This window comes from Petromyzon marinus, chromosome 30, assembly GCF_048934315.1.
Source record: "Petromyzon marinus isolate PM22_M1 ecotype Great Lakes invasive population chromosome 30, UKy_Petmar_22M1.pri1.0, whole genome shotgun sequence".
Classification (NCBI taxonomy): domain Eukaryota; kingdom Metazoa; phylum Chordata; class Hyperoartia; order Petromyzontiformes; family Petromyzontidae; genus Petromyzon; species Petromyzon marinus.
In genome coordinates, this window is record NC_133696.1 from 6690546 (window position 1) to 6716745 (window position 26200).

A 26200-nucleotide genomic window follows, 5' to 3' on the forward strand; every position below is an offset into this window, starting at 1 on the left:
GACCGCGGCGACCCCGAGTTCAATTTCCAGCTCAAGGCCAACATCGGCGGCGAATATTTGAACCGGTCCTGGGGCCTGAACCTCGGTCGACTCAACCTCAAACGAATACCCGGTGCGTGTAGTAAACATCCAGCACTGGGGAGACAAAGGTGGTCGGTCGGGCCCGATGTTGACCACACCACCCTCTGTCATGTGCAGTGCAGGCCTTCGTAGGAACTCGCGAACAGCACTTGCCACATCAGTCCGTGAGAGGCTGTTCGGGGGATCTTTGTCTTTTGTTGTGTGTGTGGTCGCTCTTCTACAATCTCAGTCGCGTTATTCATTTGTGTAAAAGGCGTGAAAGAGTTATTTGTTCCTCCCTTCTCTTCAGATAGTCTCTTCTCTCTCTCTATTCTCTCTCTCTCTTCACCCCCACTCCCGCCTCTCTCTTCTCTCTCAGTCGTAACGCATTTAATTAAAATCGCAGCAGTCATAAAGCATGTTTAAGACACGAGCACATTCACTCAAGGCCCGCCGGCACAGCTCGCCACAGAGACGATCTCAACATTCCACTGCGTCGGTGTCACTTGCGAGCGCTGCCAAACATGTTCGATCTCCTGGCGCGGCAGTTAAAACTGTATACGTTTTATATTTTACCAGGTAAGGCCCACTGAGCCGTGTAGCTCTTTTTCAGAAGCGACCTGGCCACAAATGATAGGTCAACGAAGCGGCTCGTCATCATCACGGGGAGACAGACACGCAGACTCCAACTGCACGGGAGTCGGGATCGAACCCACGACCTCCTGTACACCGAGCGAGGTTGTTAACATCTCGCCACTGCGGCGCCCCTAAGGGGTCGCGGGCCGGGGGGAGCTTCAAATATCCCCCCGCCCCCCCGCCTCTGTCAACCCAACACAAATGATGGTCCACCATGGGTGGAGAAGATCGGCAGGTGGCGCGTCGCGTGGGGGTAAAGTGCGCGTAGCTCTCACCTCCTCCACAGCGTCTTGACGACAATACTTCCCCACAACGATGCTTTTGGTTGGCAGGACGGCTGCGGTTGGCGAAGGGGGCGCGGGAAGACATAGACGGCGATGGAAGTGTCGAGGTAGGGGCACAGTAATGAGGTTTAACGCTGCTTTGTCCCGACTCCCCCCCCCCTCCACCCACACTCTCCTACTCCCACAAACCTAAACCCCCGCAGCCTCCCGTGTCAGCTCTTTGCTATGCACGGCGGTCGCTCATGTCCAGCACTCTCACGTGCAGGCTCAACGCTCGCTTAGCTTCCGAGGATCTGGCGCCACGGGACGCCTTTCCACGCAATGTTGGGCATCGGCCCGCGCCCAACACTACTACTGGAACGTCTGTGGAAAGAAAAAAGAGCTTTATAGCTCATCGGATTCCTCCGGTGCGGATAATTACTCTCTGAGTCTGTAAATGACAATCACGCCTCGACGCGGTGAGACGCGTCCTCTTGCCTCGGGCAGCGAGTGGCTGGTCTGAGATAAACACTTACGTAAATATATAACGCATACATTATTTATCCACCGCTGGATGACAAAGCTGTCCCCATAAACCGTCACCCGCCGCCCACGCTCGTGCGATGCACCCTTGCGCACAGGAGTCGATTTCCATCGCTCCATCTCCGTGGTGTGATGTCCTCCAGGTCGTGTTCTCCCTCCCTGTGGCTGCCTGCCTGCCACTCCGTGGTTAGTCTCGACCATCGGTCATCATCGCGTCGAGCTATAACAACAACAATAACAGCAACACTCAACACATCCGCCAACAACATCATCATCATCACGAACAACGAGCAGATAGCCCCGTAAGTGTCCACTGCACATTTAGTCATTTGTTTTTTACTTTCCCTCTCTGTCTTGTGCCATTACGCTCAAGAAGTGTGCCACATCTCTCTGGCACCAATCTCGTATGATGTCGCCAAGCCACACTCTGTTCGGTCGTCCTCTCTTTCCGGAGCCTTCCATGTTTCAACCAGCACGCTTTTAATGTCCCTGTGTGTTGTCCAGCCTACATATGTGTCCAGACAGCGCCAGTTTCCTTCTCATCACAACACTGCGGCCTTCAATGGAACGATTGCACAATAGGCGACGTTTTGGGAAGTGAGCCATCTTCACGGAACCTTCTGGCTTCATGGATGTGTCTTCCCCAAGAACACGTGTGTGTGTGTGCGATTTAAGTCACCGTAACGTTCCCTTATTTGCGTTTGTTCTCCCGATGCGCGTGTTCCTCTTCCTGTCTCGTCACGTAATTCCCAGCTCTGTAACAGCTATATTCATATAAGGGTAGAGTATATTCGAAGACATTTTACACGTCATTTACCTCGCCGATCTCGTCAAGGGGCGTAAACGGCCGCGCGAACTGCGATCATCCTCACAGCAGCGGCTGCGTTTGGCCGCTAGCCATGGAACAAAGACGGCGGGCATCGCATCGCGCGCTTTCGGATACGCTTCTGCGGCCGTCTGGAACGTTCTTCATTCCGATGTTCGGCAGCCACTGGGAGCGATGTGCACTTTTAAAGTCAGATTGAAAACTCATCTCTTTAGAAGTGCCTTCTGTCTTTAGTTTGTTGTCCTTCCCCCCCCCCCCCGCCCGCACCGTCGATTATCCGCGGTTGGCTACGTACGGTTGCGAAAGAAGTTCAACATAGTACGTTTGAACGAAAATAAACGCATTCGTCAATAACACTGAAAAGTACAAGCTAGCTGGACGGTTCGAGCAATGGCCCTTTTTCATAGAGAGGCCAGAGCAGTAGAGTGATCGGGGAGGTAGAGTGACTCGAGAGTGACTCATAATGTGCGATGAATGAGGGCAATTCTGACAGAGTTCCGGAAAATGTCGAGCGAGAAATGAATCCCAGGCACAATTGCGTTTGTTAGCGAGCACCTATTAAGGCGCGGCGCTGCACGAGAGATGTGGTGGCGTGGCCAACACCCACGAGCGGACGCCTTTGTATCCCCCCTCTTGTCTGATGTGGATACAGAGTAACAATTGCTCATTTGAGGCTGAATCAAGCAAGGCGTAGGATGAAGAACGGGTTTAGATAGAAACCGTTGTTGCTCGCGATGTTATAGCCGTGTCTGGGAATCGAAAAGAGAGCCCAGCGCGTGCATCACCGCACCGCAGCACGCAAAAACAAAGACAAAGACCCCCCGTATAGGCTTTAACAGATTGTTGGGGCAAGCGCTGTTAGCGAGCACCTATAAAGGCCGCAACGGTACACCAGGGGGTGGGTGGCCAGCACCACGCCCTACCGCCTTTGTCTCCCCAGTGGCGATGTTTACACACCGCACCAGGTACTAATTTGAGGCTGAGTCGACCTAAGGGAGGCCCAGGACCGCTTCAGATAATCGTCACTCGTGTTGGCCATGAGTGGGAAATCGAACCCGGGTCGCCGGGTTGGTAGTGGAGCGCGCTAACCGCTACACTACAGCTCCGCATCACACAAACGCAGCAAACAATACACATGCTGCTCACGGATATTCACCCCCCCCCCCCCCCAACTAATAAGGATAACAAATGCGAATTATTTATCCAGGAAAGCCTCAAGCGAGTTCTGCATCGAGATGATTGGCCAATTTCTCAATTAGATAATGATGAGAGTAGTGTTGCTTAGTGTTGGGGGGCGGGGGTCGCCCTAGCCTGAGAACACCCACCACGCACAGCAAAGGGGATAGTGGTCAAAGGTCCACACAGACGGGATCACGAACCCACCGGCTTGTACTGCCATCTCCTGACCACTGCCTCGTCACCCAGCCGAGTTTTGGGATCGTTTCACTAATCTCCGCGTGACCTACCAACCCAGTCGCGTAACTAGCGCGGGGGTTGGGAGGGAGGGGGGGCAGGAGGTGTCTTGCCCCGCCCCCTGCCCTGGTGTCCAAAGCTACGAGTTGTCCCCCCCCCCCCCCGACAGTCACCACGATGAGATTTGTTTTCAACAGCGGCAGTGTAAAAAGAACACAAGCTTCTTTAACACGCGGTTAACATTTAATTTTGCGAAAGTGCTTTCACTTACGTCCCACTTTCCAGTTTTGATATAATTAGAGCGGTAACGTCAGGCTTCCGCAAATCGCGCAGATCAAATATTAGGGGGGCCCGACTTGATCGATTGCCGAACACCCCCCCCCCCACAATGAGGTGATAATTTCGTCACCACACCACTGCACCAACCCAATGTTTCCAAAGCGTGCCCCCCCCCCCCAAGGATAGACTGGTCCCTGCCACGGTGATGTGGAATTACCGCTACCAGGTTCTATGTGGCCAATCGAGTTAATAGCTGTTTCCCACTTTCTCCTGAGCAGTCTTTGAACCGACAGAATCTTTGGCTTTGATTTTTATATTCCGTTATACGTGCACGATCTTTAAAAAAAAAATGTATCCGTTCGCAATCATCGCCAATGCTTGCGACATCACAAAGTTTCAGTCCAATAAGCGTGACTTGCAATCCTAGCAACGTTTATAGTCAGCTCTTGCCTGTAGCATCGGTCATCATCGTCATCAGCCGTGGTCGACCCGCTGCTTGATGAATACCTTCCCAAGCAATCTACGTACCTCGTTTAACCACGTGAGAATCAGAAAAAAACTCTCCTGTACTGGATGAGTCACTTTTTTTAAGGAGTGTGACCTGGGTGACCGAAACAATAAGAGCGCAGACTAAGAAATAATGAAGTTACAGCAATGAAGCGAAGATAAATCGGTGCAAAAACAATCGCATCGCGCGTGAAAAAAGAAAATATTGCACAGAGCATGAATCAACGTTCAATCATTACATGTCCTGTAACGTAAGGTTGGCTCATGGGATTTAGAAATCGACATTGAAGTTGCATCGCTCGATCATCGTTCCATCATCATTCAATCGTTGCTCCATCATCACGTCATCATGTCTCCATTATCGCTCCAATATCGCTCCATCATCGTTCCATCATGGCTCCATAATCATTCAATCATTGCTCGATCATCGCTCCACCATGGTTCCATCATCGCTCCATCATTACTCGATAATCGTTCCATCACCACTCCTCCATCATCACTCCATCATCACTCCTCCATCATCGCTCCTTCAGCACTCCACATCGCTCCATTATCACTCCATCATCATTTCATCATTACTCCTTTCATGGGTCCATCATCATTCCATCATAGCTCCATAATGGGTCCATCATCACTCCATCATCACTCCATCATAGCTCCATCATGGGTCCATCATCACTCCATCATTACTCCATCATGGGTCCATCATCACTCCATCATAGCTCTATCATCACTCCATCATTACTCCATCATAGCTCCATCATCACTCCATCTTCACGCCATCATCACTCCATCATCACTCCATCATAGCTCCATCATGGGTCCATCATCACTCCATCATTTCTCCATCATGGGTCCATCATCACTGCATCATAGCTCTATCATCACTCCATCATTACTCCATCATTACTCCATCATGGGTCCATCATAATTCCATCATTTCATTTTCGCTCCATCATCACTCCATCATCACTCCATCTTCACTCCATCATCATTTCATCATCGCTCCATCATCACTCCATCATCACTCCATCACCACTCCATCATCGTTCCATCATGGCTCCATCATCACTCAATCATAGGTCTATCATCACTCCATCTTCACTCCATCTTCACTCCATCTTCACTCCATCATCATTTCATCATCGCTCCATCATCACTCCATCATCATTCCATTATCGTTCCATCATCACTCCAACAATCGCACCAGCATCGCTCCATCATCACTCCATCCACGTGCCGTGTGAATTCACCTCCCTTCTTTTCCCCATGGATTGAATGCCCGTGCGTACATAATTTTGGCTGTTGGCAAACAAAGACAAAGACCCCCGTATCACCTTAACAGACTGTTGGGGCAAGTGCTGTTAGCGAGCAGCGCCTATAAAGACCGACACGGTAAATGAGGGGGCATGTGGCCAGCACCACACCCGATCGCCTTTGTCTCCCCAGTGGCGATGTTTACACATATACTCATTTGAGGCTGAGTCAACCTAGGGGAGGCTCAGGACTGGTTCAGATAATCGTCATGGGCTGTAGGCACACACACGCGCGCTCACGCTGACAGTCCCTTGGCGTTATTCCCAACACTTACTGCTCATTAAAAAGTAACGCAATGCTTACACCACGAAAATTGAACCAACAGATTTTAAAGAGAAACAAAATATACAAAGCCACGCGAACAAACGAAGATGACCCTATTCGGCAAATTATTTCCAGGCAATGCCGCTGCACATGCTGGGTCGGCAGCGGTGCACAAGCACAACTAATAACAAGAAGAACACCCAACGCAGTGATCAAGAAGACTTTGGCCTGAATTGTTTTATTTCCATAACAATAGACGACTCTTCGGGCAATAGCCCATCTCTCTGCACGTGCTGTGAAGAGCGCGCGGAGATCCCCCGTCTAACCTGTTTAGGGTGTCACTGTTTGGGGGCAAGTGCTCTCTCAGCGAGCACCTATCAAGGCCGGCACGGCGCTGGAGGCGGTGGGGGGGGGGGGGGTCGGCCACCGTCAAACCCGGCCGCCTTTGTCTCCCCGGCGCTGATGCGATGTTTACACACTGCGCCAGGAAGTCACTTAAGGTTGCGTCAACCTTCTAGGGAGTTGTCCAGGAACAGGTTCGGATATAGACGACCGCTGTTATCCCTGAGTGGGAATCGAACGCAGATGGGTAGAGCGCAGCTCTAACCACGACGCTACCGCTCCCCACGCGAACAAATAAAACAAAGGTCCCCCGCATAGCCTTAGCAGACTGTTGGGGCAAGTGCTGTCAGCGAGCACACGAGGGGGTGGGTGGCCAACACCACGCCCGGCCGCCTTTGTCTGCCCAGTGGCAACGTTTACACACCGCACCATGTGCTCATTTGAGGCTGAGTCGACCTAGGTGAGGCTCAGGAACGGTTCAGATAATCGTCACTGGTGTTGGCCGTGAGCGGGAATCGAAGTCAGATAATCGTCACCGGTGTTGGCCGTGAGCGGGAATCGAAGTCGGGTGGCCGGGTTTCGTAGAGCGAACCGCGACACTACACTATACACTACACTACACACACGGACGCACGCACGCACCCACGCACGCATGTTTCCCGTCCGCGTTTAATCAATTAGAAAGTAATTTCCCTCAAACCCGCCGCTATGAATGAGTCTTGACAAGTTGATAACTAGGTCAAAAAACGACGGAGGCCTCGACAACACTCTGTTAGCCCTTAATTGGATTAATTCTCGTTCGGGCGAGTCGGAGATTTGTCCCGCGAGGGACTTGCGGCCGCGCGAGCCACCGCGACTGCAACGCGCGCGGCTCACACAGCCGAGAGTCCCGTGGCTCGCGCGCAGGCTGCGGCATGGATACCGTGCAGGAGGCATTCCGATCGTGCCCCGGGAGAGAAGGGGGGGGGGGTGAAACGTCGGCGCGGCGTCAAGGCGAGAGAGGCCCAATGCGCAACGCGACAAACGAGTGATGAGTGCTCGCAAAGGTGGGTGACCGGCGCGGTGAGGTATGGTCAAATCAACCTCACACGACTCGCACGGCGTAGTGTGTGTCAGTCCAGCAGTGGACTGACACACAACAACCGCCATTCGCCACTAAGTGGCGATGACGTCACCACGACGCTTGTGCCAGGCCATGTGCACCTTGATGCCACGGGAAGTGTCGAACGCCCGCTGGGAGGAGGTCACGGGGCAGACCCAAGTGCCACGGGTCGACTGACTGAGATGACTGGCTGATGCACCACCTGTGCCCCCTACTGTGCCAACCTGCTGTGCTTTAGCCACCCGGCGCACCGCTCGTTGTTATGAGTGTCGCTCCTCCGCCCTCCGTTATTGTTGGAGGGCGACTGCCTCCAACTGCCCAGTAGCGTCCTTCACGAGCCTCCTCCACAGAGGCCCGTGCCGCGCCCGTTTAGCCCTCTCGATCCGGCCGAACAAAATCTGTTTCGGCATGCGGTGGATTCGGAGTGAGACCTCTGCTGTTAAACTGGAGCCGGTCATAAGCACACTGCCCAGGTATGGGAAACTCTCCACTCTCTCCACAACTGCTCCATCACCGATTGGGAGTTGTGGGGGTGGAGTGTCCGATGGTACAAAATACCCAGGCAGGTGCTTAGTTTTGGTGGGGCTGATGGTAAGGCCCCATCTCTTAGTGGCACGCTCCAGTCTCAGCAGCAGCGTCTCCAACTCCTCCTGTGAATGAGCAGCTATTACCAAATCATCGGCATACATAACGTGGTTGAGCAATAGGGAGCTATCCCTTGACCGCACCCTGGCATCGATCAGCCTCCCATTATATCTGCACCATATGGAGATTCCCCCGGTACAGCTATTGAAGGCTTCACGAACTACGTGGTCAAAATATATGTTAAATAATGTGGGAGCCAGAGGACATCCCTGTCGCACCCTGAGGTGTACAGGGAATGGCTCTGACTCCTGGCCACGTAGTTTTACCCGGGCCCGCTCACCATCATGAAGGTCCTTAATGATCGTGGGCAGAGGGTCAGGTACTCCAAACGCACGAAGAACAACCCAGAGCCCAGGCCTACTGATGGTATCGTAGGCCTTGAGCAGGTCAATAAAGCAGAGATGTAGGTCTTGCTGGAATTCCCTACACCTCTGCTGTAGCAGACGGACAGAAAATATGGCATCTATGCAGGACCGCCCTTTCCTGAAACCGCATTGGGGCTCCGCAAGCCTCTCCTCAGCGTGCCTGGCAAGGTGATGTTGAATAATCCTTGCCAGGACCTTTTCCGGCGCACTGAGGAGTGAGATGCCCTTGTAGTTGTTACAGTCTGTGCGGTCCCCCTTCTTAAAGAGTGGGACCACCAGGGCATCCTTTCAATCCTGCGGAGCCCGTCCAGTGGTCCAGACTGTTGTTATGATGTCGTATAGGGCAGTCTGTGTACAAACGCCACCCTCCCTCTGCATTTCGCTTGCGAGATCATCTCTGCCCACTGCCTTTCCTGGTCTCAGACTCCGGATCGCCTTCAGTACTTCCTCAACAGATGGCACTTCAATCAGCCACTCACAGGGGGTGACTTCTTCCAATATTTGAGGCACCGCAGCCTCAGCAGGGTCATCCTCACTTTGTGCCACGATGTTTTCTTGGCTGAGTGATTTTCCCTCTCCCAGGACCTCACAGAAATGCTCAGCGAATCTGCAAACCTGTTCCTGGGGGTCTGAGATTGGATCACCGTTTTTTCCCCTAATGATGGTAATAGGTGTGGCGCTGCAGGTTACTTTTTTGATGGAGTTAAATAGAGATTTGTGATCGCCGGCCACTGAGTTGATTGACAGGAGGGCTGCACACGTACGTACGTGTGTGTGGAGCGGTAGTGTAGCAGTTAGCGCGCTGCGCTACGAACCTGGCTACCCGGGTTCGATTTCCGCTCACGGCCAACAAAGGTGACGATTATCTGAACCGGTCCCGGGCCTCCCCTAGGTCGACTCAGCCTCAAATGAGTACCTGGTGCGGTGTGTAAAAACATCGCCACTGGGGAGACAAAAGCGGTCGGGCGTGGTTTTGGTCACCCACCCCCTTTGTGTGCCGTACCGGCCTTCATAAGTGCTCGCTAACAGCACTTGCCCCTACAGTATGTTAAGGCTATACGGGGGATCTTTGTCTTTGTGTGTGTGTGGGGAACGGTGGCGTAGCATTTTATCGAGTTGGGCTACGAACCGGGCATCCCGAGTTTGATTCCCGCTCAGGGCCAACACCAGTCACGATTATCCGAACCGGTTGTTGGCCTCCCTTAGGTCGACTCAGCCTCAAATTAATACCTGGTAGGGTCTATAAACATCGCCAGTAGGGAGACAAAGGTGGTCGGGCGTGGTGCCTGTCACCGAGCCTTTCGCGTACCGTGCCGGCCTTCATAGGCGTTCGCTCACAGCACTTGCCCCAAAAGGCTGTTAAGGCTACACGGGGAATCTTTGTCTTCGCGTATGCGTGCACATCGCACATCTCACGTTAAAAGTTTGAAGTCTTGAAGATGGGATTTAATGCTCCTCCCATCTTCTCACCGCCCCAAGCCACCCCGACTGTTAAAAGATCGGCGTATGTTGTGTGTCCTGATTCGCCCCCTCTCTTCGTCCTCCCCTCCATCTCTCTCTCGCCTCTTCTTCTTACTCTCCCTGGCTCTCCCCGTTCTTTCTCTCGTCTGGTATTCTGTCCCACTCTCTCTATATCTCTCTCCGTCTCGCTGTCGCCTGTTCTTCTTGCCCTAGGTCTCTCTCTATCTGTATATCCCCCTCTCTCTCTCTCGCCTGGTCTTCTCGCTCTTTGCCCTCTCTGTGTGTGTGTGTCTCGCTGTGCGCTGTATAACCGTATCTGTGGGTTACTGCCCTCCGCTCGTCGGGAAGGGTGAGATGATGATGATGAATGAACTCGGCGCAGTTCCAAATTATTGTCCTCGGTATTGTAATCTGCAACCCCATCGGTGATGTTATTATCATCATCATCAGCAGCATTGTTGTTACTGTCGGGATCATAATCTCATCAACATTATCATCATCATGAATTTAATAATCAACATAAATGAATTAATCAATAAACCCACCGTCGAGGTAATAATTATCAATGTCATTCTCATTATAAGACTTCACGTACGTGAACATTAGTATCATCACAAGCATCAATTAAATTACGATGAAATTCATCATCATCATCCTTATCATCTGAACCGAAATTACTGATGTCGCGATGATCAATATCATCATCATAGCCATCTTTAATCATCATCATCATCAACTTCCCGTGTGAATGTCATTAGCACTTTCACAGTTTATCCACGGGCTGCATGTGGATGATGTAGATGCTCAGAGCGACAGCCTGTGTCTCCTCTAGGTCGACCCAGCCTCAAATGAACACCTTGTCCAGTGTAGGTCACAAACATTAGCGACAGGGCCAGCACGCTAACATATAATACACACACCACACTCATCATAATACACACACCACACTCATCATAATACACACAGCACAATCATCATAATAGACACACCACACTCATCATAATACACACAGCACAGTCATCATAATACACACAGCACAATCATCATAATAGACACACCACACTCATCATAATACACACACAGCACATTCATCATAATACACACACCACACTACACTCACCGTGTTACACACACTCCAGACTCATCAAAATGCGGCGTGCTGGCCTTAGCTTCAGAAACCACTCGACGCTATTGTTAGCAGTGGCCAGGAATTGAACTCAGATGACCGATTTTGTCACGCAGAAGCACAGCCCCCCCCGCCCCACACAAAACAAAGATCCCCCATATAGCCTTTAATATTCTGTATGGGCAAGTGCTGTTAGCGAGCATCTATGAAGGCCGGCAGGACACACGTGGTGATGGGTGGCCAACACCACGCCCGGCCGCCTTGGTCTCCCCAGTGGCGATGTTCACACATCGCACCGGCCATTCATTTGAGGCTGAGTCGACCCAGGGGAGACCCAGGACTGGTTCAGATAATCGCAACTGGTGTTGGTCGTGAGCGGGAATTGAACTCGGCTGGTCGTGTTCGTAGCGTAGTGCACTAACATCTGCACTACCGCACCCCGCATACAAAGGCACGTGTACACACACACATGCACCTCTGCCCAATGGTTCTCCATTGATCTCTCTTCTCAACGGGATCTAGATTTTACGTTTTTTTTTAGGATTTGCAAGATTCGTATTGGTCAGTGCCTGAGGCTCACCCAGCCAGAATAAGGCACTTTTAGGATGAATACGATTCATACGTGTGTGCAAGCGCGTGTGTGTGCGCACATACGGTCGATGTTCATGTCCGTTTCTGTACACACACCGGTATTGTGGTGGTTAGTATGTTTGGCTACGTGCGGTGCGAAATAAGTTCAACATGCACACATCGGTTAGCACCCTGCGCTACGAACCCTGTGCCCCGAATTAGATTCACGCTCACTGCCACCGGTGACGATTCTCTTAAACGGTCCTGGGCTTTCCCCTAGCTCGACTCATTCTCAAATGACTACATGGTGCTGATGGTGGTGTGGAAACAAGGCCACTAGGGAGACAAAGGCGGCCGTGCGTGGTGCTGGCCACGCAATCCCTCATGTGCCGTGCCGGCCTTCATAGGTGCTCGCTAACAGCACTTGCCCCAACAGTCTGTTAAGGGCTATATGCGGGATGTTTGTCTTGTGTGTATACATACAGTACACATGCGTGCCTGTATTTGTGTGCACGCGTGTGTGTGTACACGTGTGTGCGTGTGCACGCGTGTGTGTGTGTTCACGTATGTGTGTGTTCACGTGTGTGTGCGTGTGTGTGTACACGTGTGTGCGTGTTCACGTGTGTGTGTGTTTACGTGTGTGTGCGCACACGTGTGTGTATGTGTGCACGCGTGTGTGCGTGTGTCACTGATGGATTGTTCGGCGCTCTCTTCCCCGCCGCTCCGTGCTTCCTTGAATCCTAATCAGCTGAGCTCTGGGGTTTTTTTTTTTGCTTCCTCGCTACCACGTTTTCTCGTTCGCAGCAGCTTTATCCGATTCCTTGTATTTATTTATAATACAATTACTATTCTTATATTCTTACAATTATTATTTATTTACCCTGCCTCCCGCCCCCCTCCCTATAATCCGCAAGCGTTATCTTCTTGCGCTCGTGTCATATGCACGGGGCTTGTAGCTGCATCTTCTTCTACATTTGAAATCGGTAGTGGAGTGGTTAGCCTTTTATTCTGAACCTTGCACTGAGCGGCGTGGTGAAGTACGGTCAAAACAATTCCCACGATCCGATACACGTGTAGCGTGAGCGCGTATCGAGTCCTGCCCGCCGGGTTCGCAGCGCAGTGCGCTGACCATTGTTCCACCGTTCCCCCAAAGATCCCCCGTGTAGCTTTTGCCGACAAGTGCTGCCAGCGAGCACGAAGGTCCGGCACGATACACGAGGAGGTGGGTGGCGAGCATGACGCCCGGCCGCCTTTGTTTTCCGAGTGGCGATGTTTACGCACCGCACCGGAAGCTAATTTGAGGCTGAGTCGACCTAGCGGAGGCCCAGGACCGGTTGAGATAATCGTCACTGGTGTTAGTGGTCATGAGCGGGAATCGAACTCGGATCGCCGGGTTCGTAGCGCAGTGCGCTAACCACTACACGACCGCTCCCCACACACATACACACACACACGCACCTACACACATACACATACACACACCTACACACCTATTACGGATGGCTCTACGTCTCCGTTGATCTCTACTCTCTAGTGAGTGAATGGGCCAGTGGATTGACAAAGGGATCGAAATTTTACGGTTCCTTTATAGGATTTGCAGGATTCAGTATTGGTCATTGCCTTAGGCTCACCCAACCAGAATAAGGCACAGCGACGATGCATAGGGCTCACTTCTGTCTCTCACAAAAGATGTAAAAGCCGGACTCGAGGTTGGCATGGCCGTGTGAAAACCACTCCGTAAACCATATATTTTATTGGATGTAACTTTACTTTAACCTCTGTCCATCTGTCTGTCCGTTTGTCCATGCCTGTAACGTGGGGGTCACAATAATCTTTGTAAAGAATGATCCAAGATGATTGAAACTTTAATATAGAGTTGTGTTGCCACCAAGGACCTAACCTTACTAGCTGGCTGTGTCGGGTGGTGGTGGGTAAACAACACATTTCTGTTGACGCGATCTAACCCCAAAACAACCTCTTTTATGCATAAGAGCTGCTTAGCTTTTGAGACCGGGCGCATTACGGGTGATTTGTGCTGCAAGTTTATCATCACGCATCGGTTTTGCTTTCACTTAAATTCATGTGGGGGGGGGGAGGGGGGTGGAGCGGTGGCACAGTAGTTAGAGCACTGCCCTATGAACCCGGCGGACCGAATTAGAATTCGGGACGTGGGTAACACCAGCGGTGAGCGATATCCGAACCGAACCCGCGTATTCCCCACCCTTCAGCAACCCGCACGGATCAGTGCGACGAGGTGTGGTCAAACAACACCTATCACCGACACGGCATGGGGTAGCCTTTCATCCAGCAGTGGATTGACAAAGTACCACCGACCCTAACCGAAACCCCGCCCAACACCCTTCCCTCTCTGCCTCTCTGCCCCTCTCTCTCTGTCCTATCTACCCAGACACCATCAGGGTTGAACCACAGGGACACCTCACCTGACCTCACGCCCAGCGTTGTGGCTGGGGCAAGGCGGACGCGGCAGGGCAAGGCAAAGGAAGAGCTGGAGCAAGGCGGGGCATCAGCTGCTCCAGGATGCGGTGGAGAACGCGACAACAGCAGCAGCAGCAGCGTCACCGATGGACAACAAAGACGGCAGTGAGCGGAGGACGCCTGACTGGAGTGGCCCTCGCCGTGCTCGCTTGTCTCGTGAGCGTGCACGCCGAGCGACACATTCACAGGTGAGAGACCCCTACCCAGCCACCCAGCCACGCACCCACCCAACCAGCCACCCAACCACCCAATCAGCCACCCACCCACCCAACCAGCCACCCACCCACCCAACCAGCCACCCAACCACCCAACCAGCCACCCACCCAAGCAGCCACCCACCCAACCAGCCACCCATCCACCCAACCAGCCACTCACCCACCCAACCAGCCACTCACCCACCCACCCAACCAGTCACCCACTCACCCAGCCACCCATCCACATAAACCAGCCACCCACCCAAGCAGCCACCCACCCAACCACCCAACCAGCCACCCATCCAGCCAACCAGCCACCCAACCAGCCACCCACCCACCCAACCAGCCACCCATCCACCCAACCAGCCACCCATCCACCCAACCAGCCACAAACCCAAACAGCCACCCACCCACCCAACCAGCCACTCACCCACCCAGCCGAGCGAGTGGAATTAGAACCGCGGACCTCTGCACGACAAGCGATGAATGGTGCTGGTGCTAGGCAGCGTCACCGCTCCACCGAATGGATTCTCTCTCTCCGCGACTTAGGCCACGAAATTGCAACGCCGCGTTGCGTGGACGCTCGTGCACGGTGCGTTCGTGCCACCACCGCCAAAGACAAAGATCCCCCCCGTGTAGCCTTCAAAGGCCGTTGGGGCAAGAGCGGGGCCCGGCACAGCACACGTGGGGGTGGGTGGCCAGCACCACGCCCGGCCGCCTTTGCCTCCCCAGTGGCGTTGTTTACACACCGTACCAGGCACTAATTTGAGACTGAGTTGACCTAGGGGAGGCCCAGGAACGGTTCAAATAATCGCTACTCGTGTTGGCCATGAGCGGGGAATCGAACTCGGGTGGCCGAGTTCGTAGTGCAGTGAACTAAGCGCTACACTACCACTCCCACCACCACCACTACCAGCACAATCATCATCATCATCAGTCATCGTTTTTTTTCTGTTATCGCGTTTTTCAAAGCGAATCTCTCAAATCGCCCACACACATCACAGCTCCACCGGTGCAGAAATAACTGCACGTGCATCAACTCGAAGAAACGCGTCATTACGGACGAAACGCTAAACCGAGATGGGAATGTTTGTCACGGCCTCTCCGGGCGAGAATTGGCAAGAGACATTGCGACGCTTTGAGAAGTGAGCGGGAGGAGAGCGAGAGAGCGTCGGACGATAAAAAGTCGGAGCACGCGCTGTTAAAACTCTGCAACTTCTCAAAAAAGCACGCTTTTTTTTTTTTTTACAAATCTGTTAATCTCGCCCGCTCGCTCGCGCTGCGGAGACCGTTCACTTTGCTCGCGGTGAAGCGCGCGCGCGGACGCTCGCGAGAAACGCCGGGCTTTGAAACGTCGTCGACGCGCAGCCGTGCGCGCGCGAACACAACGGCGTCGCGTACGATCAGTGACGAGTCGTCTGTGCCTCCCCCCCCACCCCCCCCCCCTGGAATGTGGATACGTTCGATCGCGTGATTGTGTGCCGGAGATGCGGAGCGATCTCGCGACTCCTCTCGGTCGGCCGATTCAACGATGCGATCGTGACCCGCGGTTTTGCAGGCGTCGAATCAACAATCGAATTTTGTTTGTTTTAGGGGAGGCTGGTGGGGAGGCCTCGGTCCGGCAGTAGATGGACCATGGCCGCTGACATGGATGACGATGCAAACAATGATAGGGAAATGTACAACCGTCGGTTTCATCCGCTGAAATGGACGAAGGCCTCCCCCCCCCCCCATCCAACCGCGCAGCGTTGGTCACGGGGGTTTGTCTGACCATACTTCACCACGTGGGTCCAGCGCGCGTTGGTGGAGTCAGGGCTTGCGCTGCGTCGCTCACGAGCGGCTCATTGACATCACTCGCTTTGCCGTGGCCGGCAACAAGACTCGGTCACCGGGTTCTAAGCGCAGCGCGCTAACCGCTGCGCCACCGCTCCAACCCCCACCGCGGCATTTTAACCCAGATCGAATTAAGGGGGGGGGGGGGTTAATTTTGTTAAAAAAGTGATCGCGCGACAGTCCACACCGTGATGCTGAGTAACGTTCACCGTTCTATACGATGATCACTTCGTCTGACTCTTTGGTTCTTTCAGTAAAGTCACGTAGAAATAAAATGAATTAAATAATAGAGTACGACGTTTCGATTGCAACACAAGCAACCGTCATCAGGTAGAACTAAATTTGAGAGAGAGAGTGAAAACACAGACACGGAGACACACAGACAGACACACAAGCAGAGAGAGACAACACAGAGACACAGAGAGAGACACACAACATAGACACACAGACAGACACACAAGCAGAGAGAGACACACAGAGAGAGACACACAACATAGACACACAGAGAGAGACAACACAGAGACACAGAGAGAGACACACAACATAGACACACAGACAGACACACAAGCAGAGAGAGACAACACAGAGACACAGAGAGAGAGACACAACATAGACACACAGACAGACACACAAGCAGAGAGAGACAACACAGAGACACAGAGAGAGAGACACAACATAGACACACAGACAGACACACAAGCAGAGAGAGACAACACAGAGACACAGAGAGAGACACACAACATAGACACACAGACAGACACACAAGCAGAGAGAGACAACACAGAGACACACAACATAGACACACAGACAGACACACAAGCAGAGAGAGACAACACAGAGACACAGAGAGAAAGACACAACATAGACACACAGAGAGAGACACACAACATAGACACAAGCAGACAGAGACAACACAGAGACACACAGAGAGAGAGACACAACATAGACACACAGAGAGAGACAACACAGAGACACACAGAGAGAGACACACAACATAGACACACAGAGAGAGACAACACAGAGACACACAGAGAGAGACACACAACATAGACACACAGAGAGAGACAACACAGAGACACACAGAGAGAGACACACAACATAGACACACAGAGAGAGACAACACAGAGACACACAGAGAGAGACACACAACATAGACACACAGAGAGAGACACACAACATAGACACACAGAGAGAGACAACACAGAGACACACAGAGAGAGACACACAACACAGAGACACAGAGAGAGACACAACACAGAGACACACAGAGCGAGAGACACACAACATAGAGACACAGAGAGAGACAACACAGAGACACACAGAGACAGACACACAACATAGACACACAGAGAGAGACAACACAGAGACACAGAGAGAGACACACAACACAGAGACACAGAGAGAGACAACACAGAGACACAGAGAGAGAGAGACACACAACATAGACACACAGAGAGGGACACACAACATAGACACAGAGAGAGAGACAACACAGAGACACACAGAGAGAGACACACAACATAGACACACAGAGAGAGACAACACAGAGACACACAGAGAGAGACACACAACATAGACACACAGAGAGAGACACACAACATAGACACACAGAGAGAGACAACACAGAGACACACAGAGAGAGAGACACACAACATAGACACAGAGAGAGAGAGAGACAACACAGAGACACAGAGAGAGACACACAACATAGACACAGAAAGAGAGAGACAACACAGAGACACACAGAGAGAGACACACACAACACAGAGACACAGAGAGAGACAACACAGAGACACACAGAGAGCGACACACAACATAGACACAGAGAGAGACACACAACTTAGACACACAGAGAGAGACAATACAGAGACACAGAGAGAGAGACACACACGACATAGACACACAGAAAGAGACACACAACACAAAGACACAGAGACAGAGTAAGACAACACAGAGACACACAAAGAGAGAGACACACAACATAGACACACAGAGAGAGACAACACAGAGACACAGAGAGAGACACACAACACTGTCTGTGTGTCTCCGTGTCTGTGTTTTGTCTCTCTCTCAAATTTATTTCTACCTGATGACGGTTGCTTGTGTTGCAATCGAAACGTCGTACTCTATTATTATTTTATTTCTACGTGACTTTACCGAAAGAACCAAAGAGTAATTCCTGCAGTCACGAAAGCTTCAAATCACTTCGCCTTGTCTATCGTTTCGTTGCACCCGTTCGTCTGCGTAAACCCCACCACGTGCCCCATTCTCGTTCTGTCTCGCGTGCTTCATTAGCCGGTAGGTGACATGCATAACATTTGCATACGATGAACATACATTGCAAACAATTCTCACGCGCGCGTCTCCAAACGCGTAATGTGAGTGGAGAGTGACCGCGGGGCTCAGAGGTCACAGCAGAGCCGAGATCCAGGATTCGAGTTCCTGTTTTTTTGCGTCTACCCAAAGACAAAGATTCCCCGTGTAGCCCACACAGGCTGTTGGGGGCAAGTTCTGTTTAGCGAGCAGCTATGAGCGGCGACAAGGTGGCTGAGTAGGGTGGTTTGGCCAGGACCACGCCCGGACGCCTTTGTCACCCCAGTGGTAATGATGTTTACACTCTGCTGTTGGTACTCATTTGAGGCCACCTCGCAGCAGCCCCCAGCAGCAACATTTAAGTCGCGCTTAGCGCGCTGTGACCCGATTTCGATTCCCGCTCACAGCCACCAACGCCAGTGACGATTATCTGAACTGGTTCTGGGGCTCCCCAAGATCAACTCACACAAACCAAAGACAAAGATCCCCCGTATATCCTCAACAGACCGTTGGGGCAAGTGCTGTTTGCGAGAACCCATGAAGGCCGGCACGGCACACGAGGGGGTGGGTGGTGAACACTCACGCCCGGCCGCCTTTGCCTCCCCAGTGGCGATGTTTCCACGCACCGTACCAGCCATTCATTTGAAGCTGAGTCGGCCTAGGGGCTAGGGCCCATGACCGACGCACGCAATCGTCACCGGTGTCGATGGCCGCGCGCGCGTGCGCCTCGCTGACTCTCTCGCCTCGCGCCCGACAGATTCCCGTCGGAAAACCCCGCGTGGCCTCTGAACCACCTGGCGGTGCACGAGCGCACGGGCGCCGTGTACGTGGGCGGCGTGAACCGCGTGTACCGCCTGGCGGCCGACCTGCGGCTGGGCCGCGCGCACGAGACGGGCCCCGCGCGCGACAACCGCGACTGCTACCCGCCGCCGATGGTGGAGGCGTGCAGGCGCGAGCCGGCGCCCACCGACAACGTCAACAAGCTGCTGCTCCTCGACTACGCGGGCGACCGACTGCTGGCGTGCGGCAGCGTCTACCAGGGCGTGTGCCAGCTGCTCAAGCCCGACGACCTCTTCAAGCTCGGCGAGCCCATGCACCGCTCCGAGCATTACCTGTCGAGCGTCAACGACAGCGCCTCGATGTTCGGCTTCGTCGTGCCGCGGCGCGGCAGCGGCGGCGGCGGCGGAGGCGGCGATGCTGCTGGGGGAGGAGGAGGAGGAGGAGGGGGGCGGACGGTGGGCGAGGACGGTGGTGGCGCGGTGCCGGATGATCGCGCGGCGGCTGCGGCTGCGGTGGCGGCGGCGGCGGCGGCATCGGAGGACGATTTGACGCGCGCGACGCCGCGGCCGCCGTTTCCGTCGGACGCGTCAAACGTCGGATCGACGACGGTCGCGCAGCAGCAGCAGCAGGAAGGGTCGGAGCAGCGGCCGCGGCAGGACGAGTCGAGCGGCGAGAGCGTGCTGTTCGTGGGCACCCCCGTGGGTGGCAAGGTGGACTACTTCCCGACGCTGTCGAGCCGCACGCTCAAGAGGGACGCGGAGGACGCGGACATGTTCGGCTACGTCTACCACGACGAGTTCGTGTCGTCGCAGCTCAAGATCCCCTCGGACACGCTGTCGTCATTCCCGGGCTTCGACATCTACTACGTTTACGGCTTTCAGAGCGGCGGCTTCGTCTACTTCCTCACGGTGCAGCCCGACACGAGGAAGCTGTCGAGCGACGCCGAGCGGAGGTCGCACTTCGCCTCCAAGATCGTGCGCCTGTGCGAGGGCGACACTCACTTCTACTCCTACGTGGAGCTGCCCGTCGCCTGCGTCAAGGGTAACGTTCCCTCGTTCGTTCATTAATTCATTTTGTCCGCCACGCGTGAGTCCGAGGCCACACTTGTAACGTCGCTGCGACAGCGTTCGCGTGAACTGCTCTCGCTGCCACGCTGCAGTGTCAATCGCTTGAGCGTCGCGGTCACCTGCGAACGTCGACCGCCGACTGAAGTGCCCGGGGTTTTTTTTTTTTGCTGGAGTTTGCGCATCAAAGACGGGGGCCGACGCGTCCAGAGAAGTGACACGGCCGTCTCCATCGAGCCGAGCTCCCGCTCGCTGGGAGATCGGTCGCTGATGCAACGGTGACATTTCTGACGAAGTCGAATCATCGGACGCCAAAGAAGGCGTCTTTGGGATCGCATGTGGTTGTGTAACTCTGCGTAAAAAAAAAAAAAACGTTATTTTTATGTTACCAGGTAAGGCCCACATAGCGACCTGCCCACAAATGATAGCTCAGCGAAGTGCCTTATCACGTAATAATGTATAGCAGCCAAATACTCCAAACGCGTGATGTTGATTCTAAATGTGGAGGGGAAAACCGGAGGACCCAGAGGAAAATCCACGCGACCTAGGGGAGAGAGGCACGCAAACCCCACATATACAGGCGTCAGGGTCGGGGTCGATACTACGACCTCTCGCAGAACAGGTGAGGGAGACAACACCCCGCCACCGCTGCGTTCACAATTCCCATCCCTTGCTCGTTGCGAATTAAGGCAGCGATACATGGTGAGAGGGAGCGCCGCGATAGCGATATGGTTTTCTCCCTCGGCCTGGTATGCAGGAGGTCGTGAGTTTGATCCCGACACTGACGCCTGCTAAATATTTGGAGTTTTCGTGTTCTCTCTCCCCGTGGTCGCGTGGATATTTCTTCAGCGTGCGTTTTTGGCTGCTATAAATTTCAACGTGATAAGCCACTTCGCTGAGCTATAATTTGTGGCCAGGTCACTTCTGAAAATAACTATATATAGCTGTTAAAATAAAACTAAATAGTTTAAAGCCTTGGCGGTTTATGCGCAGCGAGATGAATGCCGATGTCGAGGCCCCGCTGCCACAGCTGCTGTTGGCCACGACGAGAGGGCTTCAGCAGAGAGAGTTCACGTCTTCTTGCTATTCCTCTTTCTCCTCCTCTGTCGAAGGAGCACAGACCACAGTGGTCTACGATATGGTCCATCGTTTAAAACGCGATTTACAATGCATGCGTGCATATTTCGCGAATCGGACGCAATGTACGATCGACGACTCGGACGCACGGAGCCAGATTTTAAAGCCCCCCTCCCAAGCCTGGAGAGATGAGGGCCTGAACGGGCGAGAGCCTTGGCGGGTGACAGCATGGAGCTACTTCTTGAAGATGGATTTTCTCGGTGGCAGCTGCTACTGCTGCTGCTACCGCTGCATGTGCGTGCAGTGGGCGAGGGGGTCCCAGACGCGCTGCTGCCGGTGCAGCTGCAGAGAAAAACGCCGCTCGGCCAGGACGGTGTCGCTTCGTGGGGCGGTGGACAGGTTGTTAGACGAAGCTCCTTAGGACGCGGTGGCGGTGTGCCGTGGTCGGTGGAGTGAGAAGGGAAGGGGAGCTTTGGGCGGGGGACGTTGGAAGAGAGATGGAACTCGATGGCACAGGATAGCGATTTTGCACCGTGTCCTGGGTTTGATGGGAATTCGTTTTTTTTATTATTCTTGCTTTTGGTTCTCGAGCTGACTGGCAGCTCTACCCGATTACATGCTCCCATGTCAGATATATAATTTAGTCTCGGCACACCAATACGCAGTTAAAGAAATGGCTCCACTTTCTTGAATCCATCCCTCCACCCACCCGAGGCCTCTGCCCACCCCGACCTCTGCCCACCACGACCTCTGTAGTAGAAGCACATTGGCGAGAGCGAGCAATTGCAGGGGCTGCGCCTTCATCTGCTGTTCAAAAATACTAAATGCAGGAGTCTCACTCGGAATGTGCCGATCTCATCAGCTCTCCGAGGCTTTCACTGTGCCTTGCAATTAAGATCTCACGATTTAACGGAACGGCAAATCCTGTATTAACGAGGCCATGCAATCTCTTGTCGGAGACAGACATTCGTTTTTTTTTTAAAGCAACGGCCACTTGTTATTTAAATTAGAAGCAGACGCGGGCTGGACCTCCTGACATCTCGGGACCTCCTGGGATGTTTTTTTTTCCTTCCTGAGCTAAGCATCTGTGCGATGTGTGATACGATTGCTGCTGCTGCTGCTACAACTACTGGTGCTACTACTGCAGATACTCCTGCTGTCACTACTGCTGTCACTGCTGCTGCTGCTCTTACTGTTACTGCTGCTATCACTTGCTGCTACGTGTGAAGCGACTGTTGCCACGAATCCTGCTACTGCTGCTACTATTGCTGTTGTCACTACTGCTCCTATTACTGCTGCTGCCACGACTTCTTGCTGCCACTACTGCTGCTGCTCCTGCTATTATTGCTGCTGCTACTACTGCTGTTACTCCTCCTGCCTCGGATTATTTCTGCTACTACTGCTACTGCTCCTACTACTGCTACTACTGACCCTGCTACTGCTCGTGCTACTACTGCTGCTACTATTGCTGCCGCGACTTCTTGCTGCCACTACTCCTACTTCTCCTACTACTGCTACTACTTACCCTGCTATTGCTCGTGCTACTACTGCTGCTACTATTACTGCCGCTACTATTGCTGCCGCGACCTCTTGCTGCCACTACTGCTACTACTGACCCTGCGAATGCTCCTGCTACTTTTGCTGCCGCGACTTCTCGCTGCCACTACCGCCGCTGCTGCTGCTGCTCCCTACTTACCGCCGCTGCCACCGTCACTCAACCACGTGCTGCCCTCCCCACGATTCCCCTCCCCTGCACCCCCGCCTGCGCAGACGGTGTGGAGTACACTTTGCTGGAGGCGGCCTTCACCGCGCCGCCGGGGGCCGGGCTGGCGGCGTCGCTGGGCCTCGCCGTGACCGAGGACGTGGCGCTCGCCGTGTTCTCGCGTGACCGGCGAGACCGGGCGAGCCCGCCGGGCGACACGGCGCTCTGCGCCTTCCCGCTGCGCGACGTCAACCGCAGGATCCGCGAGCGCATCCGGGACTGCTACCTGGGGCAGGGTCGCCTCGAGCTGGGCTGGCATATCAAGAAGGACATACCTTGCTGGTACGCGGTAAGTCTTGCCGCGTGGCACGCGCTGGAGGTGGTGGTGGTGGCTGTGGTGGCGTTTTATGGCCACTGTGGCGAGATATTAACGGCCTCGACTGGTATGGAGGAAGTCGTGGGTTCGATCCGGACCCTGACGCCTGTGTGTTTGGAGTTTGTGTGCTTTTCTCCCCGTGGTCGCGTAGATTTTTCTCAGGGTCCTCCGGTTTTTCCCTCCACATTTAGAAACGCGCGTTTAGAGTATTTGGCTGCAAAACATTTCCACGTGATAAGCCACTTAATTCGACCAGAATTTGTGGCCAGGTCGCATCTGAAAAAGAAATACTATACAACTCAGTGGACATTACCTGGTAAAATAAAAAAAGTGTATATTTTAAATAGTTTATGGTTTTAGCAGTGGTACCGCTGTACGTATGTATGTTGAACTCCTTTCGCACCATTTGTGGCCAACCGCGCTTATCGGAGGTGTGGGGGAAGGACAACAAAGTAAACGCAAAAAAGCCGTCCTGAATAAATGAGTTTTCAATCGAGATGATTTAAAAATGCCTTGCTCCCAGTGGCTTCCTAATATTGGAAGGAAGAGCGTTCCAGACGGCCGCAGAAACGCATCTGAAAGCGCGATGCAGTGTCCGATGGGTAGCCAAAAAGCCGCTGCGAGGATAACCGGAGATCGCGTGATGTTTTACTGCTTCTACTCCTCTCTCCTGGATGTTAATCGACCCAGTGGCGTTATTAGCAAAAGTGTAAAGGACACGGTCCCAATTTGCCAATTCATGAAAATGACTCGCAAATTACTTAATTATTGTGGGGGAAACACATGCTCGAGTATAATCTTACCCATACTAGCAGTCTAATGCCCATCTGGCTCGATTTAACAACGCGAAAATATGCTAATTGCATATGCAAAACATTTAAATGTATTTGTTTTCCATTCTGTACGAATATTTACGAATATTTCTGTTGTGGACCCTCGACATTTACAGACTTGAATTATTATTTGCCCATTTGGCTTCAAGATCAACTCGGGCAAAAATTGCGAAGCTACCTGGGCAGTGGGCGGGGCTACCTGAGTAGTGGGCGGGACTTCCTGAGTAGTTAGCGGGGCTAGTACCTGAATAGTGGGCGGGGTTACCTGGGCGGCGGGCGGGGCTACCTGAGTAGTGGGCGGGACTTCCTGAGTAGTTAGCGGGGCTAGTACCTGAATAGTGGGCGGGGTTACCCGGGCAGTGGGCGGGGCTACCTGAGCAGTGGATGGGGTTACCTGAGCAGCAGGGGTGGCTCCCTTTCCATCTCTTATAGCTTTGCTCAATTCAAGGAACACATCAAGAGTGACGATTGTTGCTGGCCGCTTTGCATTTTGAGCCAATGGGCCTACTGTGCGGGAGCAAACGTGATTTAAAATGGAAAAACGAGGCCACGAGCTGCTCCCATGAATATTTCCCCTGACTTGAGCGTTGGTCGTAAGACGTTGGCAGGTGGGGGCATCAATCAATCGATCGATCGATCTATTTTTTAGGTTCCAATATCGCCCTCAATAAAGTAGTGCATCGGTGTGGGGGGGGGGGGGGGCGGGCACGTAGCAACAGGAGAATTAAAGAGAAACCCGTCACGACCTCAGCGGCTAACACCGACCGAGCAAAGTAAATTGCAACCGCGCGCAAAATAAAGTGCGGCCGTGCGCAACGAATAGCGTAAGAAAGGTAAGTAGTAAATACAAATAAAAAAATGTAAAGTAAAGAGACGCTTTATTTTATTTTATATTCAGTCAATCAATTGATGACACGGGGAGGGGTGGAGGGAGGGAGGGATGAGTCCGAGGGAATGGTGCAGCTGATCTGGGCGGGGTGTCCGTGTGTTGCACAATCGAGCTTAGAGGTCCACTCTGGCACGCGCTCCGGTGGTGCTGGTGGTGGCGGTGGGGAGTTGGTGGATCACGAGCAGATTTGTGTACCTTCACAGGGCCGCGAGGTTTTGGCTTAACAGTAAGTGGGTGTCTAACTGGTGATTGTGTATCTCCCTGTGTGTGTGTGGTGGATTTTCTCCAGGTACTCCGGTTTCACTCGTTCTTTTGAGAAAGGAATTGGCCGAGCATCCTAATGTAGCGGGACCCTCATTACAAAAATCATTCTGAAACTCAGTGAGGCTTCCCTGTGTAAATGAATAAACTGTGTACACTACCAGGAGAATGTTTACCATTTACGAGGCAATGAAAAGAGGAATTTTTCAAAGCTGGAGGAATATATTAACGAATGTTAATTAAATATGCGTAGACATTAATCGCCACCTAGCATGCTGTACTAATTTATCTTTACGTGTAATTTAACGAATAAAATATATATTTCGTGAATTAATGAATTACTTCGCTTCTATTACGAGCCAAAAGGCAGCTTGGCTGGTGATTAATGTTGACCACTCACGGTGTAGATTATCATGTGCTTATACATCTCTGTAGCTCCAAGTTTATCCTCCATGTCCCTTGTCCAATCTGCTCCCTGGTACCTTGTCACCACAATCTCCACTACCAACATCACCACTGCCAACAACAATACCACCACCACTACCTACCACTGCTACCATTGCCACCGCCACAAATACCACCACTAACACTAACATCACCACCGTGATCATCACAACCACCACCGCGACTACTACCACCCATACCATTACCACCAACATGGCC

The 26200-nt window shown here is 52.9% G+C and overlaps 1 protein-coding gene across 1 annotated transcript in view; it reads left to right on the forward strand.

Moving 5' to 3' along the window:
• The window catches only part of LOC116947521 (plexin-A2-like), a 300758-nt gene that overhangs the window by 4472 nt on the left and 270086 nt on the right, over positions 1-26200 (forward strand). The window contains 3 exon segments of the mRNA XM_032963364.2: positions 14127-14403; positions 19313-20376; positions 23247-23527. Coding sequence (XP_032819255.2) covers positions 14258-14403; positions 19313-20376; positions 23247-23527 — 1491 coding nt within the window. The 5' untranslated portion in view covers positions 14127-14257.